The sequence below is a fragment of the Amblyomma americanum genome, chromosome 7 (assembly GCF_052857255.1).
Source record: "Amblyomma americanum isolate KBUSLIRL-KWMA chromosome 7, ASM5285725v1, whole genome shotgun sequence".
NCBI classification, from domain to species: domain Eukaryota; kingdom Metazoa; phylum Arthropoda; class Arachnida; order Ixodida; family Ixodidae; genus Amblyomma; species Amblyomma americanum.
In genome coordinates this window covers 135,897,097-135,918,975 of record NC_135503.1, presented here as the reverse complement: position 1 = coordinate 135,918,975, position 21,879 = coordinate 135,897,097, and the positions used below count along the sequence as shown (strand labels likewise).

General features: G+C 44.9%; 1 protein-coding gene and 1 non-coding gene across 2 annotated transcripts in view; one reads left to right on the top strand and one right to left on the bottom strand.

The window, feature by feature from the left end:
* The window catches only part of LOC144098093 (uncharacterized), a 70,730-nt gene that overhangs the window by 13,083 nt on the left and 35,768 nt on the right, over positions 1–21,879 (top strand). The window contains exons 5-7 of the mRNA XM_077630645.1: positions 831–919; positions 11,336–11,451; positions 16,594–16,678. Of these exons, the coding sequence (XP_077486771.1) occupies positions 831–919; positions 11,336–11,451; positions 16,594–16,678 (290 nt within the window). The remainder of the gene's footprint in view (positions 1–830; positions 920–11,335; positions 11,452–16,593; positions 16,679–21,879) is intronic.
* Positions 3,648–3,721, bottom strand: TRNAS-UGA (transfer RNA serine (anticodon UGA)). The gene has a single exon. It is a non-coding gene; the product is annotated as a tRNA-Ser (tRNA).

Genomic DNA, 21,879 nt, shown 5'->3' with positions numbered 1-21,879 from the left:
GCACAGGTCCTGCCCCAAAATCGGCAGGCACGTTTCTTTAAACAGTTGCCTGTGTTAAACAGGAGGCTTGTGTTGAATTCGGCACTTTCATAAACACTACACGAACTCTCAGATAGGTACGAAAAATGCACATAAAGCATATCTGAAAACCAGGTTCAGAAAGTGGGTGTTAAATGCAATTTATTGTGCATGCTAAGTAAAAGTCCTCAAAATTTAGCCGATAAATAAAAATAAAGTGAAGTACGCCTTATTCGCGCCTAGCAGCGACCTCCAGTCGCGGGAATTCACGCGAGACCTTGCCCTACAAATCATGCAGCGCTCGTGACGTTAGCCCTAAGGTGCCCTCATTGGCTTGCCAAAAACCGCTGCGAAGAAGGCTAGGTGCACGGTCCGCATTAGACAGTGTCGTGTCTCCCTTCCCACATTTTCCTAGAGTGTCTAGCCGTAGCAGCAGATTAAACGGGAAAAACATTCAAACAACCTACCAGAGTAGGCGGGTTGATGCTTTCCTGGGCAAAGTGACGCCTCTGTGTACAAGCTTTAGTTTTTCTTTCTTGGACCGGTGTATGAGTTCAGATAGAAAACGCAGAAGCCATTTTCAATATCCGATATCTCTAGTATTGCACATGCTAAATCGAAAATTTTTTCGCGAGGCTGGTAGGCGATGTAATACCGATCAATGTTCCATCTTTTGTTCCTTGGTGGGCCCCGCTACAGTACCCGTTGTAGGGAACGTTGTTGTTATTTCGTGCCGCGCTTCTATGATCGAGAGGTCGTCCTCCTTTCTTGACCATAATATCTCTGCTCCTGTCGCCGCGCACTTTCTGCAGAGACAATTTCTGGTGGTTCATATGCGGCTTCGTCTTCATTTCCGGACTTGTCGGCATGATGGTGCTCCTGGTTGGCTTCTACGTGAACTGTGAGTCCACACATTCTCGTGTTGCACACAAAAAATGCTCAAATTCATTTTCTGCTGAATTCACGGAATAATCATTTTCATCAATATATTCATAGTGACTCCTTCAATCATCAATTTGAAACGACATTTCCGGAAGAAAACTGGGTTATATCTGCAGTTTGACTTCAAAAATAGCAGAATCCAATGTTTAAATGCTTATAGTGCGCAAATTATTTGCTTCAATACTGAGTACATAGATTACAGAGATAGATAGATTACATAGATAGATAGATTACACAGACAGACAGACAGACAGACAGACAGACAGACAGACAGACAGACAGACAGACAGACAGACAGACAGACAGATAGACAGATAGACAGATAGATAGATAGATAGATAGATAGATAGATAGATAGATAGATAGATAGATAGATAGATAGATAGATAGATAGATAGATAGATAGATAGATAGATAGATAGATAGATAGATAGATAGATAGATAGATAGATAGATAGATAGATAGATAGACAGACAGACAGACAGACAGACAGACAGACAGACAGACAGACAGACAGACAGATAGATAGATAGATAGATAGATAGATAGATAGACAGACAGACAGACAGACAGACAGACAGACAGACAGACAGACAGACAGACAGACAGACAGACAGACAGACAGACAGACAGACAGATAGATAGATAGATAGATAGATAGATAGATAGATAGATAGATAGATAGATAGATAGATAGATAGATAGATAGATAGATAGATAGATAGATAGATAGATAGATAGGTAGGTAGGTAGGTAGGTAGGTAGGTAGGTAGGTAGGTAGGTAGGTAGGTAGGTAGGTAGATAGATAGATAGATAGATAGATAGATAGATAGATAGATAGATAGATAGATAGATAGATAGATAGATAGATAGATAGATAGATAGATAGATAGATAGATAGATAGATAGATAGATAGATAGATAGATAGATAGATAGATAGATAGATAGATAGATAGATAGATAGATAGATAGATAGATAGATAGATAGATAGATAGATAGATAGATAGATAGATAGATAGATAGATAGATAGATAGATAGATAGATAGATAGATAGATAGATAGATAGATAGATAGATAGATAGATAGATAGATAGATAGATAGATAGATAGATAGATAGATAGATAGATAGATAGATAGATAGATAGATAGATAGATAGATAGATAGATAGATAGATAGATAGATAGATAGATAGATAGATAGATAGATAGATAGATAGATAGATAGATAGATAGATAGATAGATAGATAGATAGATAGATAGATAGATAGATAGATAGATAGATAGATAGATAGATAGATAGATAGATAGATAGATAGATAGATAGATAGATAGATAGATAGATAGATAGATAGATAGATAGATAGATAGATAGATAGATAGATAGATAGATAGATAGATAGATAGATAGATAGATAGATAGATAGATAGATAGATAGATAGATAGATAGATAGATAGATAGATAGATAGATAGATAGATAGATAGATAGATAGATAGATAGATAGATAGATAGATAGATAGATAGATAGATAGATAGATAGATAGATAGATAGATAGATAGATAGATAGATAGATAGATAGATAGATAGATAGATAGATAGATAGATAGATAGATAGATAGATAGATAGATAGATAGATAGATAGATAGATAGATAGATAGATAGATAGATAGATAGATAGATAGATAGATAGATAGATAGAAATTGTGACGAAAAGACGATGAACTGTGCATTTTCGCGGGCAGGAGCACTCGCGCTGGACCACCTGCTATTAAATCACCTCATTGCCATCGATCATCGCGTCTCTTTCTCCGGCTGGCCGTCACGTAACATTTGGTGGAGCTTGCGGTGTATCATCGGTATCCTGGTCCTAGAGCTTCCGCGTCCTGCATCAGCCGTGGTCGTCGGCCGTGAGTTCTTGGCCTGCGTCGCTCGGCCAAGCCCCAGCCTCTCAGACCCGAACGCACCTCGCCGTTGCCCCCCACGACCGTCCCCCGCCCAGACCACTCAACACGACGAACTCAACCCGACTGAAAGATCTGACCTACCGACCCCACCAGCCTCAGACGCCGCTTACATCTGAAGACACCGTTCCCCTGCTCAGGCCATTCGGCGCGTCCTGGGGCCCGACCGTCAGCTCCTGGCAACCTGCGACCCGGAAGCTTCGTGGACCAGGATTCATTAAGCTATTACATTCATCATGGCGGCCAGCACCTCACCACTTTCTCGTTCCTGTCCAACCTTCCCCTGAAGCCCGTTACCACCTCGCGCGTCTCTGTCACCGATCGAGACGATCCCTTGGTGGCCCCGGGTAGTGTGCCGAAGATGACGAAGAACTGTGCATAGGCGCGGGCAGGAGCGCTCGCGCTAGGCCACCGGCCATTAAATCACATCATTGCCATCGGTCATTGCGTCCCTTTCTTTCTCCACTGAAACCAAGGTGTACAGGGGAATGTTTTTTTTTTTAATTTGTAAGGTGATATATATATATATATATATATATATATATATATATATATATATATATATATATATATATATATATATATATATATATATATATATATTAAGGTAGCCAACAGTCACCGAAACCAAAGTGCATATGTTTCTATTTTTTTTAATTCTAGTGCCAATCAAATGGTTTAAAGAAATTTACTTATAAAGCAGCAGGACAAACAATCATGCCGCCGGTGGGATCCGAACTCACGACCTCCGAATATCACGTCCGGTGCTCTTACCAACTGAGCTACGGCGACGGCTGTCCAATCTGCTGCTTTCGTGGGTATTTATGTTTTGCATGTAAGCGAACCTTGAGAGTGTTCACCAGCGCCTTATGCACCTTGGTTTCGGTGACTGTTGGCTACCTTAATATGTTTGTGAAACGAGCCCCTCATTTCATTTGCATTGTCTGCTAATATATATATATATATATATATATATATATATATATATATATATATATATATATATATATATATATATATTTATTTATTTATTTAAATACCCTAAAGGCACAAGTGGGCATTACATAGGGGGGGGAGGGCATGAAAACAACACAATACAGATTATTGGCACACAGTAGTTAACAAATACAAAGAATAACTACATATACAAATTGCAAGTACACATCACTGCAGTCGCTGAAAGATACATAGGTTGAGCGTATAAGACTTAATGCCTCAACAATACTGAAAATATCACGGTGAATTTTGTAGGCCAAGGTGCGATGAAAGTTTTGTTTGGAAATGTGATAGCTCAGTTTCAGAAACTATGTCAGCCGGTAACGAGTTCCACTCTGCCATAGATAATAGTAAGGGTGATGTTTGATATTTCAGTGTTCGTGCGAAGATGGGTTGCACTTTGTGGGAATGATCAGACCGGGATGAAACATGATGGGCAGGGGCGATGCGATCAGCTGTGAACGGGGAGCCATCGTAGTACAAGGAATGAAAAAACGATAAACGAGAGAACTTGCGTCGAGTGATAAGGTCGGGAATACTGATAGTTTGCTTCAATAATGACACACTTTCATACGGTGAGTATGAAGAAAGGATGAACCTCACAGCTTTATTTTGCACAGACTCAAGGCGGTTAATTAATGAAACGCTACTTGGACTCCATATTAAACATGCATATTCTAAAGCTGACCTTATGAGTGTAGTATACGCGCGAAGCTTTGTCTCGAGGTTGGCAAGATATAGACGACGTTTGATGAGTCCCAGTTTCTTAAATGCTTTGTTTGTGATGTGATTTATGTGGGTGATATATATATATATATATATATATATATATATATATATATATATATATATATATATATACACATCGAAGTATACGCTTCATTGAAGGAAACATTTTTATTTTACTCGATGTTTCGATCGGAGGACCGATCTTTTTCAAGAGTGACCATACAGTGCATGGGCGCGTGTTCTTATAGCATGGGACTTAACACACAGAAGGCTTAAAAAGAAAAGAAATAAAGAAAAGTAAAGAAAAGAAAAAGGGGAGGGGGCGGCCGGGAGAACGGAACACAATAGACACCTATGGCATATTGGGAAGCAAAGGTGGCGCATCGCGTACCCGTGAACTCACTGCACACACACACACACACACACACACACACACACACACACACACACACACACACACACACACACACACACACACACACACACACACACACACACACACACACACACACACACGCACGCACACACGAGGCGAAAGAGGGAGGCCGGGCTGGGTGCGCACGCGGCTACTGCGACAAGAAAAAAAGAAAAAAGAGAGAGAGAAGCAAAGCCAGAGAAAATGGGAAAAGCAAAGAGGAAACATGGTGGGGCTTAACAAAAGAAGGGATGCGTCCGCAAATTGTGGGTTTCGGTATGCCTCTGGCCACGTATGTGCGGCCCCGTGCGACCCCGAAAGATGGCCCGGACGAGGTGGAAGAGGTTGAGACCGCCCAAAGTGGCTCTACATGGTGACACGCGAGCCGCTAAAACCAGATGAGCTTCCCATAGAAGGACCAGATAGAAAGGCTTTTTGACAGGAATGCAAAAAACAAGAAAAATTTCAAAAAAAAATTGAAAAACTATATATAATTACAAAGAAAAGAAGAAAGAGAAGGGGACATATGGCCCTCGCGGGATCAAAGAAAGAGTTGAACGGCAGATGGAAACAAGCCGAAACTGACATGCAACAGGGGTATGACCTCAGACGACTCAGTCAGTGCTGGTACTTTGTCTATTAGGGTTGAAATTTTCTTTGGTTTCTGCCATCGAAAGAGACGATAGGACGAAAACCATGGAACCCTATCGTCTCTTTATATATATATATATATATATATATATATATATATATATAGAGAGAGATTTAAGAGAAGTGGGCACTTCTACAAAGACACTTTTATTTATCAACGTTTCGACCGCGGTGCGGTGCGGAGCCAACGCAACCTACGTTCGCAACACATATATATATATATATATATATATATATATATATATATATATATATATATATATATATATATATAAGCACTTGGAGCGCGTTTAGTTGGATTTGTCTAATTAGAAAAAGCTTTTCGAATGTGGTAAGGGAGACTCAGGGTTGGCTGCATTCCGGTGTTCTATTGTTCTTCGTTAATTACACTCCATATGTTGTTTACAACCACCATATAAGGGACCTTTTTGTATGCCATTGCTCTGCAGTAATGTCTCATGACAAAAATGACGCAGCCTAAGGTCCGACTCCGGTTGATATTGTTGACGATTTTCACAATCCTCCGTTACCCGAAACCTATTCGTGGAACATCAGTGGGCTTTCCTCTTTGCTACTGATGTTAAACTAAAATCTTAGTTTAGGCGTCCGTTTTGCGCGGTACAAATATCACATGCTCGAGTATTGCCCACGTTAAACCAGCGTAATTCATTCAAGGAGAACTCTAGTTTGGGCTAGTTGGCTCATCATTCACAAAGAAAGCGGCGCCAAATACGAGGACAAAAGAGAAACAAACACGACAGGACCAGCGCCAACTTACAACTGAATTTTATTTCGCGTAAAACCTGTCTTTTTCTAACACAACACGCCGTAACAACCGTGCAATCACGCATTCGCAAAGCAACGATGCCAACACAGGCTGTACAACAGATCACTGAAAGAGATCTAATACATGAAGCACGATAAGTACCCACGTAACACAATTTATCACCGCCATCCTGAAGAAAAACCCAAACGACGTGAAGAAAAATATAACAAACCGTGCTAACAGGTGCAGACCTGCCTAAGGAGGTTGAGGGGAATTTAGAAAAAGGATCTAAGTTCAGCACAGCACCTTATGTTCTGCGTCAAGAACTTCTCGTCATGGTTAGAAGACTGACTAGCCATGCCCCGGGCCAAGCAAAGGACAGGATCGGAAGCGACGGTGTTGCCTTCTTGAAGACGAGTGTTGATCGCAGTTTTCCTAAAAAGCCGCATCTTCAGAAGATTTCAAGTATTGTGAAAGACAACGACCTCATTGTGCTGCAGGCTGACAAATAGAGTGGCTTTGCAGATATGCCGTCCGGATTATTTCGTGAGAAGGCTTTTGACTGCACTTCATAAAAACTTCAAACAGTTGCCGTTCAAAGTGCGGAAGAAAAAAACGCAAGCTCTGCAGATCCTTGAAGATATGCACCTAGAGGGCATACAGAAGTTGGCCCAGGAAGAAAAAGGAAGGTCTCTCGAAGATTTCTTCACCGCGAAGACCCACAAGCCTGGTTACCCGCTGCGCGCCATCGTTTCGTAAAGAGGGACGTGGCAACGTCCTATCAGTCGCTACCCTATATTCCACCTGGAATGCCTGGTGTGCGAGGACCCTTTCCATGTGCGCAGTTCGTGCGAGGTGCTAAAACACCTGGAGACTTCGCCCCGCAATGACTACACAGGGTTCTCCATCGACATTGAAGAGCTGTTTTATTCCGTTCCCCACCAAAGACTTTTAAGGGCTGTCAGGAAAACCATCCTGTCATCCGGCGAAGTCCGTTTTCAAAATGCAGCAGGAGTGAGCATTGACAGTTTCATTTTGTTATTGGAATTTCACCTCAACTCGACCGCTGTTGCGTATGAAGGAAAGTTCTTTGTTCAGAAGAAGGGCATTTGCATTGGCTCTGCTGTAGCACCCGTTCTTTGTGACATTTTTCTCTCCTCTGTATATAGGAGCCGACATCAGATGCCACCTTGTTGATCCGCGCGTAGTTTCGGTACACAGGTCTGTTGATGATTTCTTGGTTATTCTCGAGGATATTTCTGAGCATGAGATAGACGCTGTGGCCTCATGGACTATGTCCGTGTTCTCAGACCATATCCATGGTCACGGTTTCACCAAAGAGGTCCCGACAAATGGTGAGCTCCAGTTCCTGGATATTAGGATACGGTTTCTTAAAGATGGCTTGTGTTCGATGTATAATCCGCGTTCAATTAAAGGTTTTCTCGTTTTTGACAGTGCTCATTCAAAACTCGTGAATCGGACGTTTGTTTCTAACTCCTTGCAAGCAGCTTTGAACAAATCACGCCCCCATATGACCTCGTCAAGATTCAGCGCTCTAGACCAGCGGTTAAAAGAAGCAGGATACCCCTCTTGTATGGTTTCTTCAGTGTATGAAGCAATTCTGCAGAGGCTGAAGCAAGGTTCTCAAAGCAGAGATCCGGTTTCGCGCAACCGTGTGGAGGTAATACCGAACATCCACAAGGTTCGCACAACCTTAAGAAAGTAGCAGGCAGACATAACGTTCAGGTCGCATACTCAGCCCCATGTACACTGTTCAGGCTTTGCACCATGAATACCGAGGAAAAAAATGGGTTCTCCTGTCAAACATCAAAGCAAACTCAAACATTGCAGAACTCGGGTTGTTTACCAGATTCCCTTATGCTGCGGGCTCGGTGTTTCAGTGAGCGTGCCAGCGAGCAATGCCGAAATCTGCGAAATAATGAACGAAGCTTCCTAGTGGATCAATGCAAAGCTTGCAGGAATTGCCGTCCTGAGTTTGACAAAACGATCTTCTTGAGGAGTGCAAAGGACAGAAGGGCAGAGCAAAGAAGGGAGCAGATGCGTCAGCAAGCCATCCATTACGCTTAGCGATAATGAGTTCACTTTGTTAGCAGGTTTTTTGTAGGTTTATCGTTTTGTCGGGCACTTCCTTCGACTCTTTCTGACGATGCGCCGTTGTTTGCGCGGATTCCTGTTCGCATTTTATGCCTTTGACGCAGACTTTGGTCCGAGCCTCTTTTTCACTTTTCTACTTTTTTCACTATTTCCATGTTTCTTGTTGGTCATCGGATATTATTAATATGGTTGCTGGCTGATCGGTTCTGGTAGTTAAAGGTTTTTGCGCTCATCACGCCTTTAAACTTTTTTACCTTTGACGCGGCTTTGGTCTTGTGTTCATCTTGCACTTTTTTCTACGTTTCTTGTTGGTCATCTGCCATCACTCCTCATGCGGTTGTATAGTTTTTGGTTGTTAAGAGTTTGCGTGGTCATGATGGTTTGATTTTCATACTTGTGTGTCTGGTATTTTTCACGTCGTTTGGGTTTTTCTTCAGGATGGCCATGATAAAATGTGTTACGTGGGCACTTATCGTGCTTCATGTATTACATCTCTTTCAGTGATCTGTTGTACGGCGTGTGTTGGCATCCTGACCTGCGAATGCGTGATTGCATGGTTGTTACGGCGTGTTGGATTAAAAAGGCAGGTTTTACGCGAAATAAAATTCAGCTGTAAATTGGCGCCGGACCTGTCGTGTTTATTTCTCTTTTGTCCCCGTATTTCAGCCGTTTGTTTTGTGAACCAGCGTAAAATTTACAACTTAAACATCCTCTCCAGTGTTCTGGCATTTTCTTAGGTTAGCCGCCGTGGCTACATTAATTAGTGGGCTATTCAGTGCGCGTCTGGTACTATTCTGCCTCACTGAGAAATTTTCATCGGAGACCAGAGTACAAGACAAGCAAAAACAAGAAAGCTTGGATGAAAGCAGATACACTTCACACCTCCGTCTTTCTCAAAGGCAAATTGACCGCAATCGCTGTCCCTGTAAGCCATACCTCTCAGACTGCGTACAGGAATCTGCAAAAAGCGTATCGATTAAGTTTGTTGGCCTGAGACATTCGTGTCGGGTTCATACACTGTCCTTTGCTGAGAGCTGCTAGGTCATACTGCTTGCGTCTCGGCCCTCAATGACAACTCACACAACATGCAGAGCATGTTATATCTCTTGGGAAATGCAAAAGCTTTCATCCTTAATCCTGTGGAGATTTGAAGCATGAGAGGGGCTGCTAGGCCTGCGTTAAGCAGACCTTATACAAAGCCGCTGGCCAGAAAAATTGCGAAAGCGGCCGTGTATGCTAAGAATGCGTCATTTTGGGTTGGATCACTCTGTCGAACTGATTTGGGTCTGTTCTACCAGATGCACCTAGTGAAGTTTTGGGCACACATATCGAAAGAGCGGTGTCATCGATCATGACCCCTGAACTGAATCTCATACTTTTGGTCTTAGTCTGCGATTTTGGGGTCTCTGCGCTTGGAGCCTCTGCATTCGGGGCTCGCTAGAAGCGAGCTCACGCAAGCATTGTCGAGTCAGTAGTATGCCTTAAGGCTTCTCACTGACAGCGCTCACGTATGTTCCTGGTAAGCCAAGGATCAATAACCGGGCTGTCGGTAATGCCGTGCCGGTAACATCTTCATTTCTTTGCATGAATAACTCGCCTGCTTAACGTAGCACATGGTTCACGCACCAGGCAGTTGCTTCGATCTCTTACTTCCAATCCACGCACGACTGATTTGTGCTGAAATAAGGAGGCAGTAATCTCCTTTGATTCTGGCCCCATCCCCTTGTCACTGTTGACTTTCCTTTCGGCGGTAAACTCAGCGCGAAGGCACGAAGGACAAAGAAAGGGGACAAAACAAGCGTTGTCTCGCTGTAAGTTTTAGTAAGAAGGAACGCAAAAATATATACATACCAAAAAAACGACATAGGTTCGATAGGCACCTAGTACAAAGATAGCATAGAGGGCACTATCATCTCCAAAGTTCAAAAACCAAATACACTGCGTCACAGATCAAAAAATGTTATACATCAAGGGACATCTAAAAATCTTATTTCTCTTTCAAATAACGCGACCGAGGGAGTGCTGACACTGACATCTTTTTTATTTTTCGATAAAATATGCCTCCATAATCTCTCGAGTGCGCTGGTCGTGATGCCGGTACAACACGGTGGTTTCCTTGAAATCAGCTTTGCACACCTCTTTATTTTCCTTGGTGCACTCTGCACAGTGTTGAGCGATGCTTGAACGAACGTAGTCTGAAGAAAGGTTATCATGTTCTATGAGCCGGACTGTTGACTTTCGCTACGTCCGAGTCCGCAGAGTAAATGAAGTGGTCAGGAGCGGGATCAGGCGTGCTCCGCGCGCTTCCGCTATCGGCGTGCGCTGCACAACTGTCACCATGCCAAAAGGACAACGTCTATTTGTTGGAGATTAGCTTTGGAGATTGCAGCTGAATCTTCCAGAAGAAGACCCGGAATCTACTTCCGCAGCGCCAGCCTAAGTCCTTTTTGTGATTCGCCCCTTGCTCACCTTCACCCTCCAGATGCTCCATTCAGAACCAGCCCACCTACCTCCTCACACCACAAAGCCTCCAGCCATTTCGAGCCTATATAGCAGCGGAACGAAGTTGAATTGAAAGATGCACTAGGAAAGCGAGCTGCCTTCCCGAAGAATCGCTCATCATCGACTTAATCTTGCGGCACCCTTAGCTGGAGGGCCAGACCTCTCAGGGCGATGAATTCTAACCCACAAATCTCATGCGCAAGTTACAACTGGGGGGCTCGTTTTATTGCAGTTGAAGCCGATAGCCAGGAGGAAGGCGGGTCTGACGACGACAACGTGGACAGTGGTGAAAATGGTGTCCCCGTTGGCTCCCCACCAACCCCTAGTTCGCCACGGACCAAGGCATCGGTGAGTATAATGATGCACATGCAGGGTCTCTGCGCACACTCACAGCCCTGACCGAAAGGCTTTTGGGTCGCATGGCTTGCATTTGAGTAAAAATGTGACCGTGAGGGTGTTTCTCAACTCTATACATTTAGTGATTTACGTCTGTTATAAGCTATCCGCTGCATGGCTGAAAAACAACGCATGTGGGCTTAGCCATGCTATCCGCTCTTATGCGCCACAGCGCTTGCCTTGCTGCGTCTGACGCAACTGGATAGGAGCGCGTTTTCGACTCGAAAGCACTAGCCCACGGGGTCAATCCCAATCGCGAACTTTGTGCCGTCCCTGACCTAAGGGCGCAAAAATAAAGCAAATATTGCCACGACTGAGTTACAAATCAGCGGCGGCGCGAACAGATTACCTTCGCTGGCCAGTGCACGAGAACTATTCTATATATAGCAGCAGCTGATCATGGCGCGTGTTAAACTCCAGTACACTCTCGCACTGTGGATTGCACGTCGTGGTCTTCATCAGCTCCTATCTGCAGCGCGAACAGATCAAATCAGCTTAACCTTGATCAGAGATAAATCTGAGTCTCATATCGTCACCAGACGTGCCGATGACCCAGCAAAGCAAAACCATCCGCCAAACAGTCTGAACACTCGTTTCCGCTCGTCTGCTCGATTTAACTCTTTTACAAACCTTGACTGCTTTCGTATAGAAATAAAACTCCTCTGTGAAACTGCGTAAAACTGCCTGAAGCTTTGATGGAATCGAAATGCAAAAAGCGATAATGTGCTGTGCAATATCAGTGGACGTTAAAGATCTCCAGGTGGTTGTGGCGGTGGTGAAACCAAAAATGGCCTTTTAAAGATCCCTAGGTGATCTAAATTATATCGGAGCGCTCCACTACGGCACCTCTTTGTCCTTTCTTCTTTCACTCCCTTTATCCATTCCCTTGCGGCGTGGTTCAGGTGTCCAACGATATATGAGACAGATACTGCGCCATTTCCTTTCCCCAAAAACCAATTATTATTATTATTATTATCATTACTTTTACATAGGTGAATTCTTTAGTCCCGAACCCAGCTGTATGAGGCCGCTACTAGCTCCCATTGGACTAGAAGCCTTTGAGACTCCAGCCTCGAGCCGTTGAGCAGGGCTGCCTTCCATGCCTCTCGGGAAAGAGAAGGGTTTGAGAGACAGGAAGGATTCTTCTGACAGGCGCAAACAATGTGGAAGTTATCAGACAATTCCGCACACTGAGGGCCACGGCCATCGATTTTGGGGTAAAAGTGTTTTCCTATTGCAGGACATAACAAAGTGTTGGTCTCCAGGCGCCTTAAAATTCGCTCATCGGCTTTACTCAGGCCCTTGGCAGGTATCGGGAAAAGCCTACGCCGTTTGCAAAAAGAATTACAGAATTTCCCTGAACCGCAGAAGCGGTCGCCTGATCTCTCAGCCGGCGAAAGCTGGATGATTTTTCCCGGTGGGTATACGCTCGGGCGGCCGCATCCGCAGCCTCGTTACCCCTAAAGCCCTGATGGTCCGTAGTCCAAACATTATTCCTGAGACCTCCACTATGGCACCTATTTCTTCCTTTCTTCTTTCACTCCATCTTTTATCGCTTCTCTTACGTCGCGGTCCGGATGTGCACCGAGATAAGTGAGACAGTTACTGCGACATTTCCTTTCACAAAACCAATTTTCAATTTTTTCAAAGCATTAGATGGTTATGTCGCATCAGCAACAGTTGTCCGCACGATTTTCCGTCCCTTAAAGGTGAATGTGAGAAAATTTCAGCGTGTTAGACAGTGTGTGATGAAATCTTCGTGTGGGAAAAATTTGGTTGATCAGTTAAAATTATTTAAATTAATAAACGCAAAATTACACTTGCACATCACAATAGCCACGGACGTCGACATAGCACCTGAAGCTGAAAAGTAAATGAAATAAAACAAAATAAAATGAAGCAAAACACAAACAAAAATAACTAAAATAAAAATAAAAAGAAAATAGACCACGCAGTGGCGTCGCGGAAAAAATCCACGTACAAGAAAGTTCCATCCACTGGCGTCACTGCATTTCTATAGAGGGAATCTCCGCAATGCTTTCGCATTTCTGAAATGCGGGTCACCGCGGTGATCTATAAGTTTTTTTCTTTCTTCCCTGACGTGGAGTGGAAAAAAATCAGCAGAATGGGCGACGCCAAGTGGACGGCAATCTCTAGACAGTCTCTGTTGAAATCGTTTCCTTTCCACTTTCCACCTCTGAGCACAAAAATTTGGCTTCGCATGAGTACCGGTGGTCAGTCCTTGCGAACTGAACTCACGATTGGTATTGTCATGCCTCTACATCGTCCCGTCCTTTTCTTTTGACTAGGCTAGGTGTGAGTGTGACTAGGTGTGGCTAGGTGTGACTTGGTGTGACGCCCCCTTCTAACTTTTCCTTCATGAAGCCCATACCTCATAACTTAGCTTGTGAATGTACTTTACTAGCCGAAACTGTTGAGTTTTATGAGTTTTGAAAGCATTCATAAAAGCATGTGAGAATGCATGTGATAATGAATTGTGGAATTCCTGACGTGATGAAATAAAATACTCTTTTAGACAACCACGTACATTACCCCAGCCACATAGCTGAGGAGCAGATTTGTAAAGTGTGGAGAACAGTGCGTAAAAAGAATTTAAAATTCTCATTTTTTAACAGAACTTTATTAGGCGCAGAGGTGCCTACTGCTCAATTGTGGCTTGTGCTAGAGAGCGGCCTGTAACGCCTTGGAACTCTTTAAACTGATACCTCTAACTGGGGGAGAACAAACATCTAAACACAACAAAATTCTATGGGACCACAATGTTTCGTTTTCCACCCCTCTCTTAAAGCGCCGTGTAAAGCCTGCCCAGAAAACAAATGCTGCACATCGTACAATTTAGAATGTGGCATTAACACTCTTGCATGAGGAGCGCACTTTGTTTGTATTGCTTAAGTATCCGGAGATAAATACATACAACTCCGCAAATTCGAAACAGCTTCAATGAACAGTTTTCAGTCGATGATGACAGTGTTCCTCGTCGAATTGGCCTGGCAGAGAGAGGGGAGAGTGACACAAAAAACTCACTTTTATCGCCGCTGTCTGTCGCGTGCTCTTGCGCGCAAACAGTAGCAACCCTCTGGCTAGCATCCCCTTCCGCCGGATTGGCAGCTCGGGGTTAGGCAACAGGAATACATATCACAGATATATGGCATTTACTGGTTCGTCTGTTCTTATGTTGTGTTTTTAAGAAGCGCATGCCTTCCTTCCAGCCGTGACAACTAGTAGAAACGCGCGTTGTATGGTGCAAAGCGGGATCTAAATAAGTCTTATGATGGCTAAGGGTTCGTAACGCAAACGGTCTTGCGTTAGCATCCTTTTCATCGCGAAGAGCTAGACGGATGTCGGAAGAATGCTTACAAGCAAAAGGCAAGAAATGAAGAAGGGAAACGAAACTGAGACAAGCGAAGAGACGCAGGCAGACGTGAAAAATGAGATAACGGCAAGAAGAGAGCAAGAAAACTGAAGAAACTAGCAAGAAAACAAAATAGAGGAACAAGCCGCCGTGGCTGCTCAGTGGTCATGGCATTCCGCTGCTGACCCGAAACACGCGGGTTCGATCCTGGCCGCGCCGGTCCAATTTCGGTGGAGACAAAATTCTAGAGGCCCGTGTACTGTGCGATGTCAGGGCACGTTAAAGAACCCCAGGTGTGTCTACTAAACCACAATAAACCCGAACAGATGAACATTACGAATCTCAACAAGTGTTTTAAATAAGCAGTAGGCCTAGGTAATGTGGCCATTTTTAACCGGTGTATACTCCGCCCTGCACTTTTACCCCTCGATGTCCTGCAACGGCCTCATGGGACCGGACGCCAAAGGCGCTTAACAGAGGAAACAGCTATGGATATCTAAAGGTGTAACCGCAAGGCTACTGCGGCGGTGGCGCAGCGGTTAAAAAAGCGTTCGCCTCGTACCCGGATTGTGCCGGAATTGCGCGAGGTGTGGAATTCATAGGTTGGAGGTGCATTTCAACCAGCGGATGCCTTGCGGTGGCCTTGCGAACGCAGATAACAGCGCAAAACTGAGTGTAGATTTGCGAATAGCTAACGCATCGTTGCAAGATCTATATTAGAAGCGTGCTCTCATTGGCGTCACAATGACGAAACGGGACGAAGAGATGTGCCAAATTAAGTGTGGCCTCCATTCTCCCCCTCGCTCCACGCGCAAGTGGGCCAGCTACTAGGAAATCGTATTTTATCTGCGAAAGCTATCCAGGGCCGCAATCACGTTTGTTATGCCGTCAGTGTAGTTGTTTACGATGCAAAAGAGTGCGAAGTGGTCAAGAAGATCATAGCATAGGAAGGAAAAGCATGTGCGACACTGCAGGCAACGGAGGGCAGTAGAGTAGGGCTGCTCAGCGCCAGGAAATCACTGAGCAGCGCCGAGCAGGATTAACCTCGACGCTGCTGCGTTATGCAGCTGGACGGAGCCTTGTCTATACCACCGGGCGGAGAGTGCAAGAGATAAATACAAAACCGCAGCGTGGAGGATAATACTTCTCAGCGACAACGCAGTCATGTAAAATTACTTATTGAATTCCAATTATGCCCTCTTTAGAGTTTTTTTGAAGCGATTAAAAGGCAAACAAAACCTAGAATTTTGCTGAGCTCGTTTTTTGAAAACCTAAAACGCTGCTTGCTTGCATTAAACAGCAAAGAGTCAACTCCTTCCGCCTGAATTCAATCTGATTTAAATTAGGTTAGCAGGAAGCCAACTGTCCGCGAGTCCATAAAAACTGCCCTGATTTTATTCGGGAGTTGCATTAGTACAGCTTGATTCTCATAGAACGCTCACTAAAGAACTCATCATTTGTATTAAATCTCGAATATTTATGCCATATTTATGAAACTCTGAGTTGAGGTAAAGAATTCGAAATTAGACGGGTAGTCATCTGAATCGCAGTATAAAACATAACGAACTGCCAAGTGCCACTACTGTGCCATTAAAAGAAAGGCAGTTAAAAGGCAATTAAAAAAGAATCTCAAGTTTCTTATAGAAGAGACGTCATTCTGTAGAGCGTTGTTTTTCATTTCAACCCAGAGCATCATTATTTATGGTCCTGTATTTATGCAGACTACTCCGCGGTTTGGTCCTGGCCCAGGTTCTGCGACTTCTTCAGCTCGCATAACAAATGCACCGACGACGCTTCCGACTACTTGTGAGTGGCACTGACATTCGGTGGACCGGCGGTACAGTTCCGATCGCGTAAAAAAAAAAACAAGGTCTCTTTATTTGAGCCGATTGACGGTTTGAGCGAGCAATGCCGCTCTTAATTAAAAACGCGAAAAAGGGGCATGGTGATCTATTGTAGGCAAGAAAACTGATGCATACGACTTGTAGCGGGTTTACTGGGTTCTGGTTAATTATTTCGCCTTCACAGCAATATGGTGAGTTGTTTCGAAACGCGTTTGGAACCCTCACAGCATGACCACAATCTCTGAGCGATCGGAAACACGGGTACGTGGTGGCTTTGTATTGGTAGCTTTTTGAATATCATTGCAGCGGTGAACGCTTGAGATTTGCTCAGAAAAGAGATCCGGAAGGCAGATGCAGAAAATTCAAGAGGGAGTTCAACCTGTGTTTAGTAAGATGATGGGGGATATTCAAGAGCAATATGTATAGAGAGGCTCGCTTCTGGCTAACGGTAAGAAATTAGGTTGTTTCACTGTTACGTATGGTAGCGCTGGCATTTTATTCCGCTGAAGATTGGAACAGTGGTGCAGCAAGGATGCTAAGCTCCGAAGAATATGAATCCATGTGGTGCAACCTTAGCGACAAACCATCTCCAGTGTGATTTTGTATAGAATAATTAGTCTACAAACTCCCCTCCCCCTTCCCCCCCCCAAAAAAAAATAAATCCTTAACTGTTCCAAATCCTTCGCATGCATCGCTTTATCGACGCCGCCTAAAACCCGACGCTCTGCTCTCCATATATCCTAGCAAGCGAATGGAAGAAAGGTTCAGAGCCGCTTCTTTTTCAAAGAGGGGACAATAAATGAAACTCACAGGTGACGTATCAAAACAGCAAGGTTGGTTGCCGAAAGTGTGAACTGTGGAGTACATGCTGAGTGCACGTAATTACACCGCTGAAAATTCAGAAGCCTTTCTTACATGCTGATGTTCTTGTCATGAGACAATTCGCTGGGCTTTTCATTCGTAGCAGCCTTTTCTGGGATAGCCTCAGATGGAAAATAGTCACGAATGTGGTGCGCAGCAGAGTTAAATTTGAAACATACCCCTTTCCCTCCGTTTGAAACTTGAAGCCCATTCACCAAAAAATTGCCCGCAAGCAGTATGCGCCTTTAATTAATCAGGAAGAAAATATAGCTTGTACTAGTGTTTGTACAGAGGCATGAGCGAATATAGTGTAAACTGAATGGAGAGCTAACTTCCTTGTTTTGATCCGCGGCGGCCAGAGAGCCACAAAGGTGCCATCGTTTAGGTAATAACGTTGTCGGTCTAACACCCCGATCCATGCCAGGAGAATTATGTGCCAGATCCCGCTTGAGGGAGCGACGCCCGCAGGTGTGGCAGAGTAGTAGCTTTTCTGCAGTCGCGCGTAAAGTGAGCAGCATTTTTTTTAGTGTTGCGGGCGCACTTGACATGTCTCATTTCAGATCTCGAGCACTCATCAGCTGTCGGCTCTTCTTACACGATCTATTTACAAGTCCTATTTCAATCTCTCTTTTTTTCTCCGTGATTAATTCAACCGCTATTCATTCCGGCGCAGCAGTTGTCCCCTGTGCTGCTGCAGCGATGGATAGATGCGTTGTATGAATTTTGCTTTAACGAAGAAAATGTTGGAGTGTAAGATATCCAGAAAATTTATCTTGAATGCGAAAGCTTGGACTACATTATGCGCACCTATCACTTTGTAGTATGTCCACGTGAGGGCGAAATGTCTACCGCGTTCGGCTCGATTTACACGTCTTCGCTTGATGAGGCGGCACGGTCTTAGCCGTGCAATCTGTCGTACCTGGTGTTTCTTTTATCTGAATGATAACAGTCGCTTCTGTTACCACTTTCCACGTTGTAAAGGTAGATTTCCCGCATGTTTTATGCCCCAACTGCGAAATTCTAAGGGCAGCCGCGCAGCCAATTCAACCACACTGCGACGGGGGTGCATCTCCACGGCACGCGTGACTTCCATGCACATCCGCCGCGTGTGCGGGCGGCCAGTGGAGTAGGCGCGAAAATCATTGAAAATTTCTCCACCTGCGCAAATTATATGAAATAAAGAGCACAGTTTAATTATAATCACACTATCTGGATGCTATTTCAGAGATTTTGTAGAAAGCCTCTGTTTCCCTTTGGTGCGCTTTTGGGTGCTCAAAAACAGTCTGCCATGCATGTGGCCAAATTTAGAACGTTTCTGAGAGGTTGTTTCTGTGGCGAACTTGGGACAGCTCCTGGCTTCCAGGTTCCCTGTGGTCAAGCGCAGCGGCGTGTGGATGTGTTGCCAAGGTGTTCGTAAATAAGAGAAAAACGCCGGCATTTTCACAAAACAGTTACCGGGCTTCACGCTGCTGGGGTGTAAGGCATCGCGTCCAGACGCAGTTGCAAGTCATGCCGTAGCCAAATGGTCTCACGCAACACAGCAGATATACAAAATCTCTGAAGAAACCAAGAAACTCTCGCCACAACACGCGTTGTTTTGCATAAAAGACATCGTGGTCAGTTTTGTTTCATACGCCACGAGGTGGCCGAATAAAATATGGGAGACTCTTAATCCAACCTTTAGCGTATGACGCGAAATCCTTAATGGGTCCCTCCAGCATCAGGGGCCCAAATTTCATATCACTTCGCAGACATAAAAATGCTTTTATAATTTTTATTTTCGGTGTTTCTTATCTTGTTTCCAGCAACAGTTTTTCGTTTCCTTTTTGCAATATTTTATTTACCACAGCACACATAAGACCTCGCTTTATCCAAGTCGATAGAACGTTCCCAAGTGGTCGAGGGATAGAAGGATGGTGGGCGACTGTCTATGATGGGTTCACGGAATTCGTCCTGGTTAAGTAAGAATAGAAGCCTGTCACTGTTATACTCCCATGCAATAAAGAAGAAAATAACCGCCTGTTTAGCATTCGTAAGCAAAGAATATTGTGGGAGAGCGCAGTGTTTTTTTCAGATGGAGACAACTGTCACGTACCTGAAAGGGCGATTAAAGTGAAGATGCCCGTTGGGCGCGCCGTCAACTTTTTCACGACGAATGCCAATTTACTTAATGTACGCCGGCGGCCTATGTTCTATTGTGACGTTTTTGCAGCAGTGTTGTGACCGTGACGGCGTATTGCTCTAGTGCAGTGTTTCTGCCACAGCATTCTCCACGCCAAACATGCAGTGCGCATCTCTCTGTCGCTGCCGTCACACAGGTCAGAGAGCAAATACTAGTTTGATAGTAGTATTATTTGAAGCAAAAGACGAAGTGTCATGCACATAGCGAGCATGTGTTCCAGTTTAACGCGAGGTGTGTTCGGCTGCGGCGATAGCCTGGTGTCCGCTCCCGGCCGCCGCAGCGTACGGAAGTGTGATGGGAAGTTCTGAGCGCGCTTCGTTATCGGTCATGCCTGGCCGAGGTTTCAGTGAGTGACGCCCACCAGTGGGCTATCGCTTAGTTTTACCTACGCTGCCTACGGGAGACGCGATGAAGACTATGGTTTTCCTTCACTTCGATATTGCCGGGTGGCCTTATCGCATACAGGATTTTCGCGAGCCATTGGAAAGTGCCGGTGTTCTACCCTTTATGGCTGGCATTGGGCCCTTTCAAATGTCGCATGTGTGGATGTTGAAGCTGAAAACTGCGGAAGCGAAGGAACGACTGCTGACAGAAGGAGCACTGGAAGTGAAAAAACGCTATTTTGCAGTAATTGAACCCAACAAACGCGAGTTGGCCTTCAGGGTGCACTGGGTGCCCTTCTATGTGTCGAATGAGTCTGTGCAGAAGGCTTTTGAAGAGTTCGGAGAAGTGACAGATGTCACTCGTGAGCAGTGGAACAGTCCGGGTTTCGAAGACGCCGAGTCGACAACCCGGCTGGTGCGTATGGTTCTGAAAGAGGGGTTCTCTATCGATGATTTACCCGACATGTTCAAGTTTTACGGAGGGCAAGTGTTAGTGGTGGTGCCTGGACGTCCACCAATATGCCTACGGTGCAAGAGAAGGGCACATATTCGACGCGACTGCCGCACGCCGAGGTGCAGCTTGTGTCGGTCCTTGGGACACGAACGGGAAGGGTGCGTCCGCACGTACGCGCGTGTAGCCACGGGTACTGCTCCGCCGCAAGATGACGGAAGCGAGCTGCTTATGGACGAAGAGGAACTGGAGAACGTCGGAGCACCGCCCCCTTCAGGACTCAGCGACGGCCCTGCTTTCCAGCAGCCAGTGCTCCTGCTGGCAACGAAAAGTCACAAGGTGAACCCGCTGCAGAAACGACTGGCAAGAAGGCGGATGCTGCTGCGCCGCCAGAAGAACCAACGAAGGAGGGCACTACAGGCGACCACGACTCCGAGGCGCCGATGGGTGCGACAGTCGCTTCCATTAAGCGACCTCGTGACTACGAAAAGGCACCGGCTACGGAGCGAGAGCTTCGTCGGCTACAAAGGCATTGGAGAGGGGAGGGAGCCAAGAAAGGCACGTTAGCCTTGTCACGGTCCTCGTCGCTCACTCGCGACGAGAGACCGAAGAAGTGAGCGTTATAAGTACTGCTGTTTCTTTGCTGTGTGTACGCTATGGCTTACTTGAAGAAACCGCTAAAAGTTGGCACTCTGAACGTACGAGGACTTGCCTCGAAGCGTAAGCAAGTGCAGTTGAACCGACTGTTCGGCGAGTTAGATCTAGATATCGCGGCTATTCAAGAAAAAAAAGTTGAGGATCACCAGCAAACAGATAACATGGTGCTTGGTTTTCGGTCACGATTCAATGCTTGTGCAAGCCATGCGGCTGGTTTGTCGGCGGGATGCTGTCTTTTCCTGAGGAAAAACATAGGCATAGTAGAGGAACAAATAATAACTTGTGCAAGGGGGTGGTTTATCGTGTGTGACTTCACATACGAAACACTCGCGGTGAGGGTTGTTGTCCTGTATGCTTCTACGATAAAAAAGGAACGCCGCGGATTTTTTGAACAGTTAGGTTCGTTCTTGAGTGCAGTCGAGTGCTCATATTATTGGGTGATTTCAATTGTGTTTTGTACCCTAAAGATCATTCAAATGAAAAAAAATGTAAAAGACCCGAGTGCTGATTTATTGAAGAGTATCCTGAACGAGTGCAGCTTACAGGACGTAATGTACCTGACGAAAAGTCATAAACATGTGCATTTTACGCATTTTCAAGGAAGTAGCCACGCTCGACTCGACAGAATA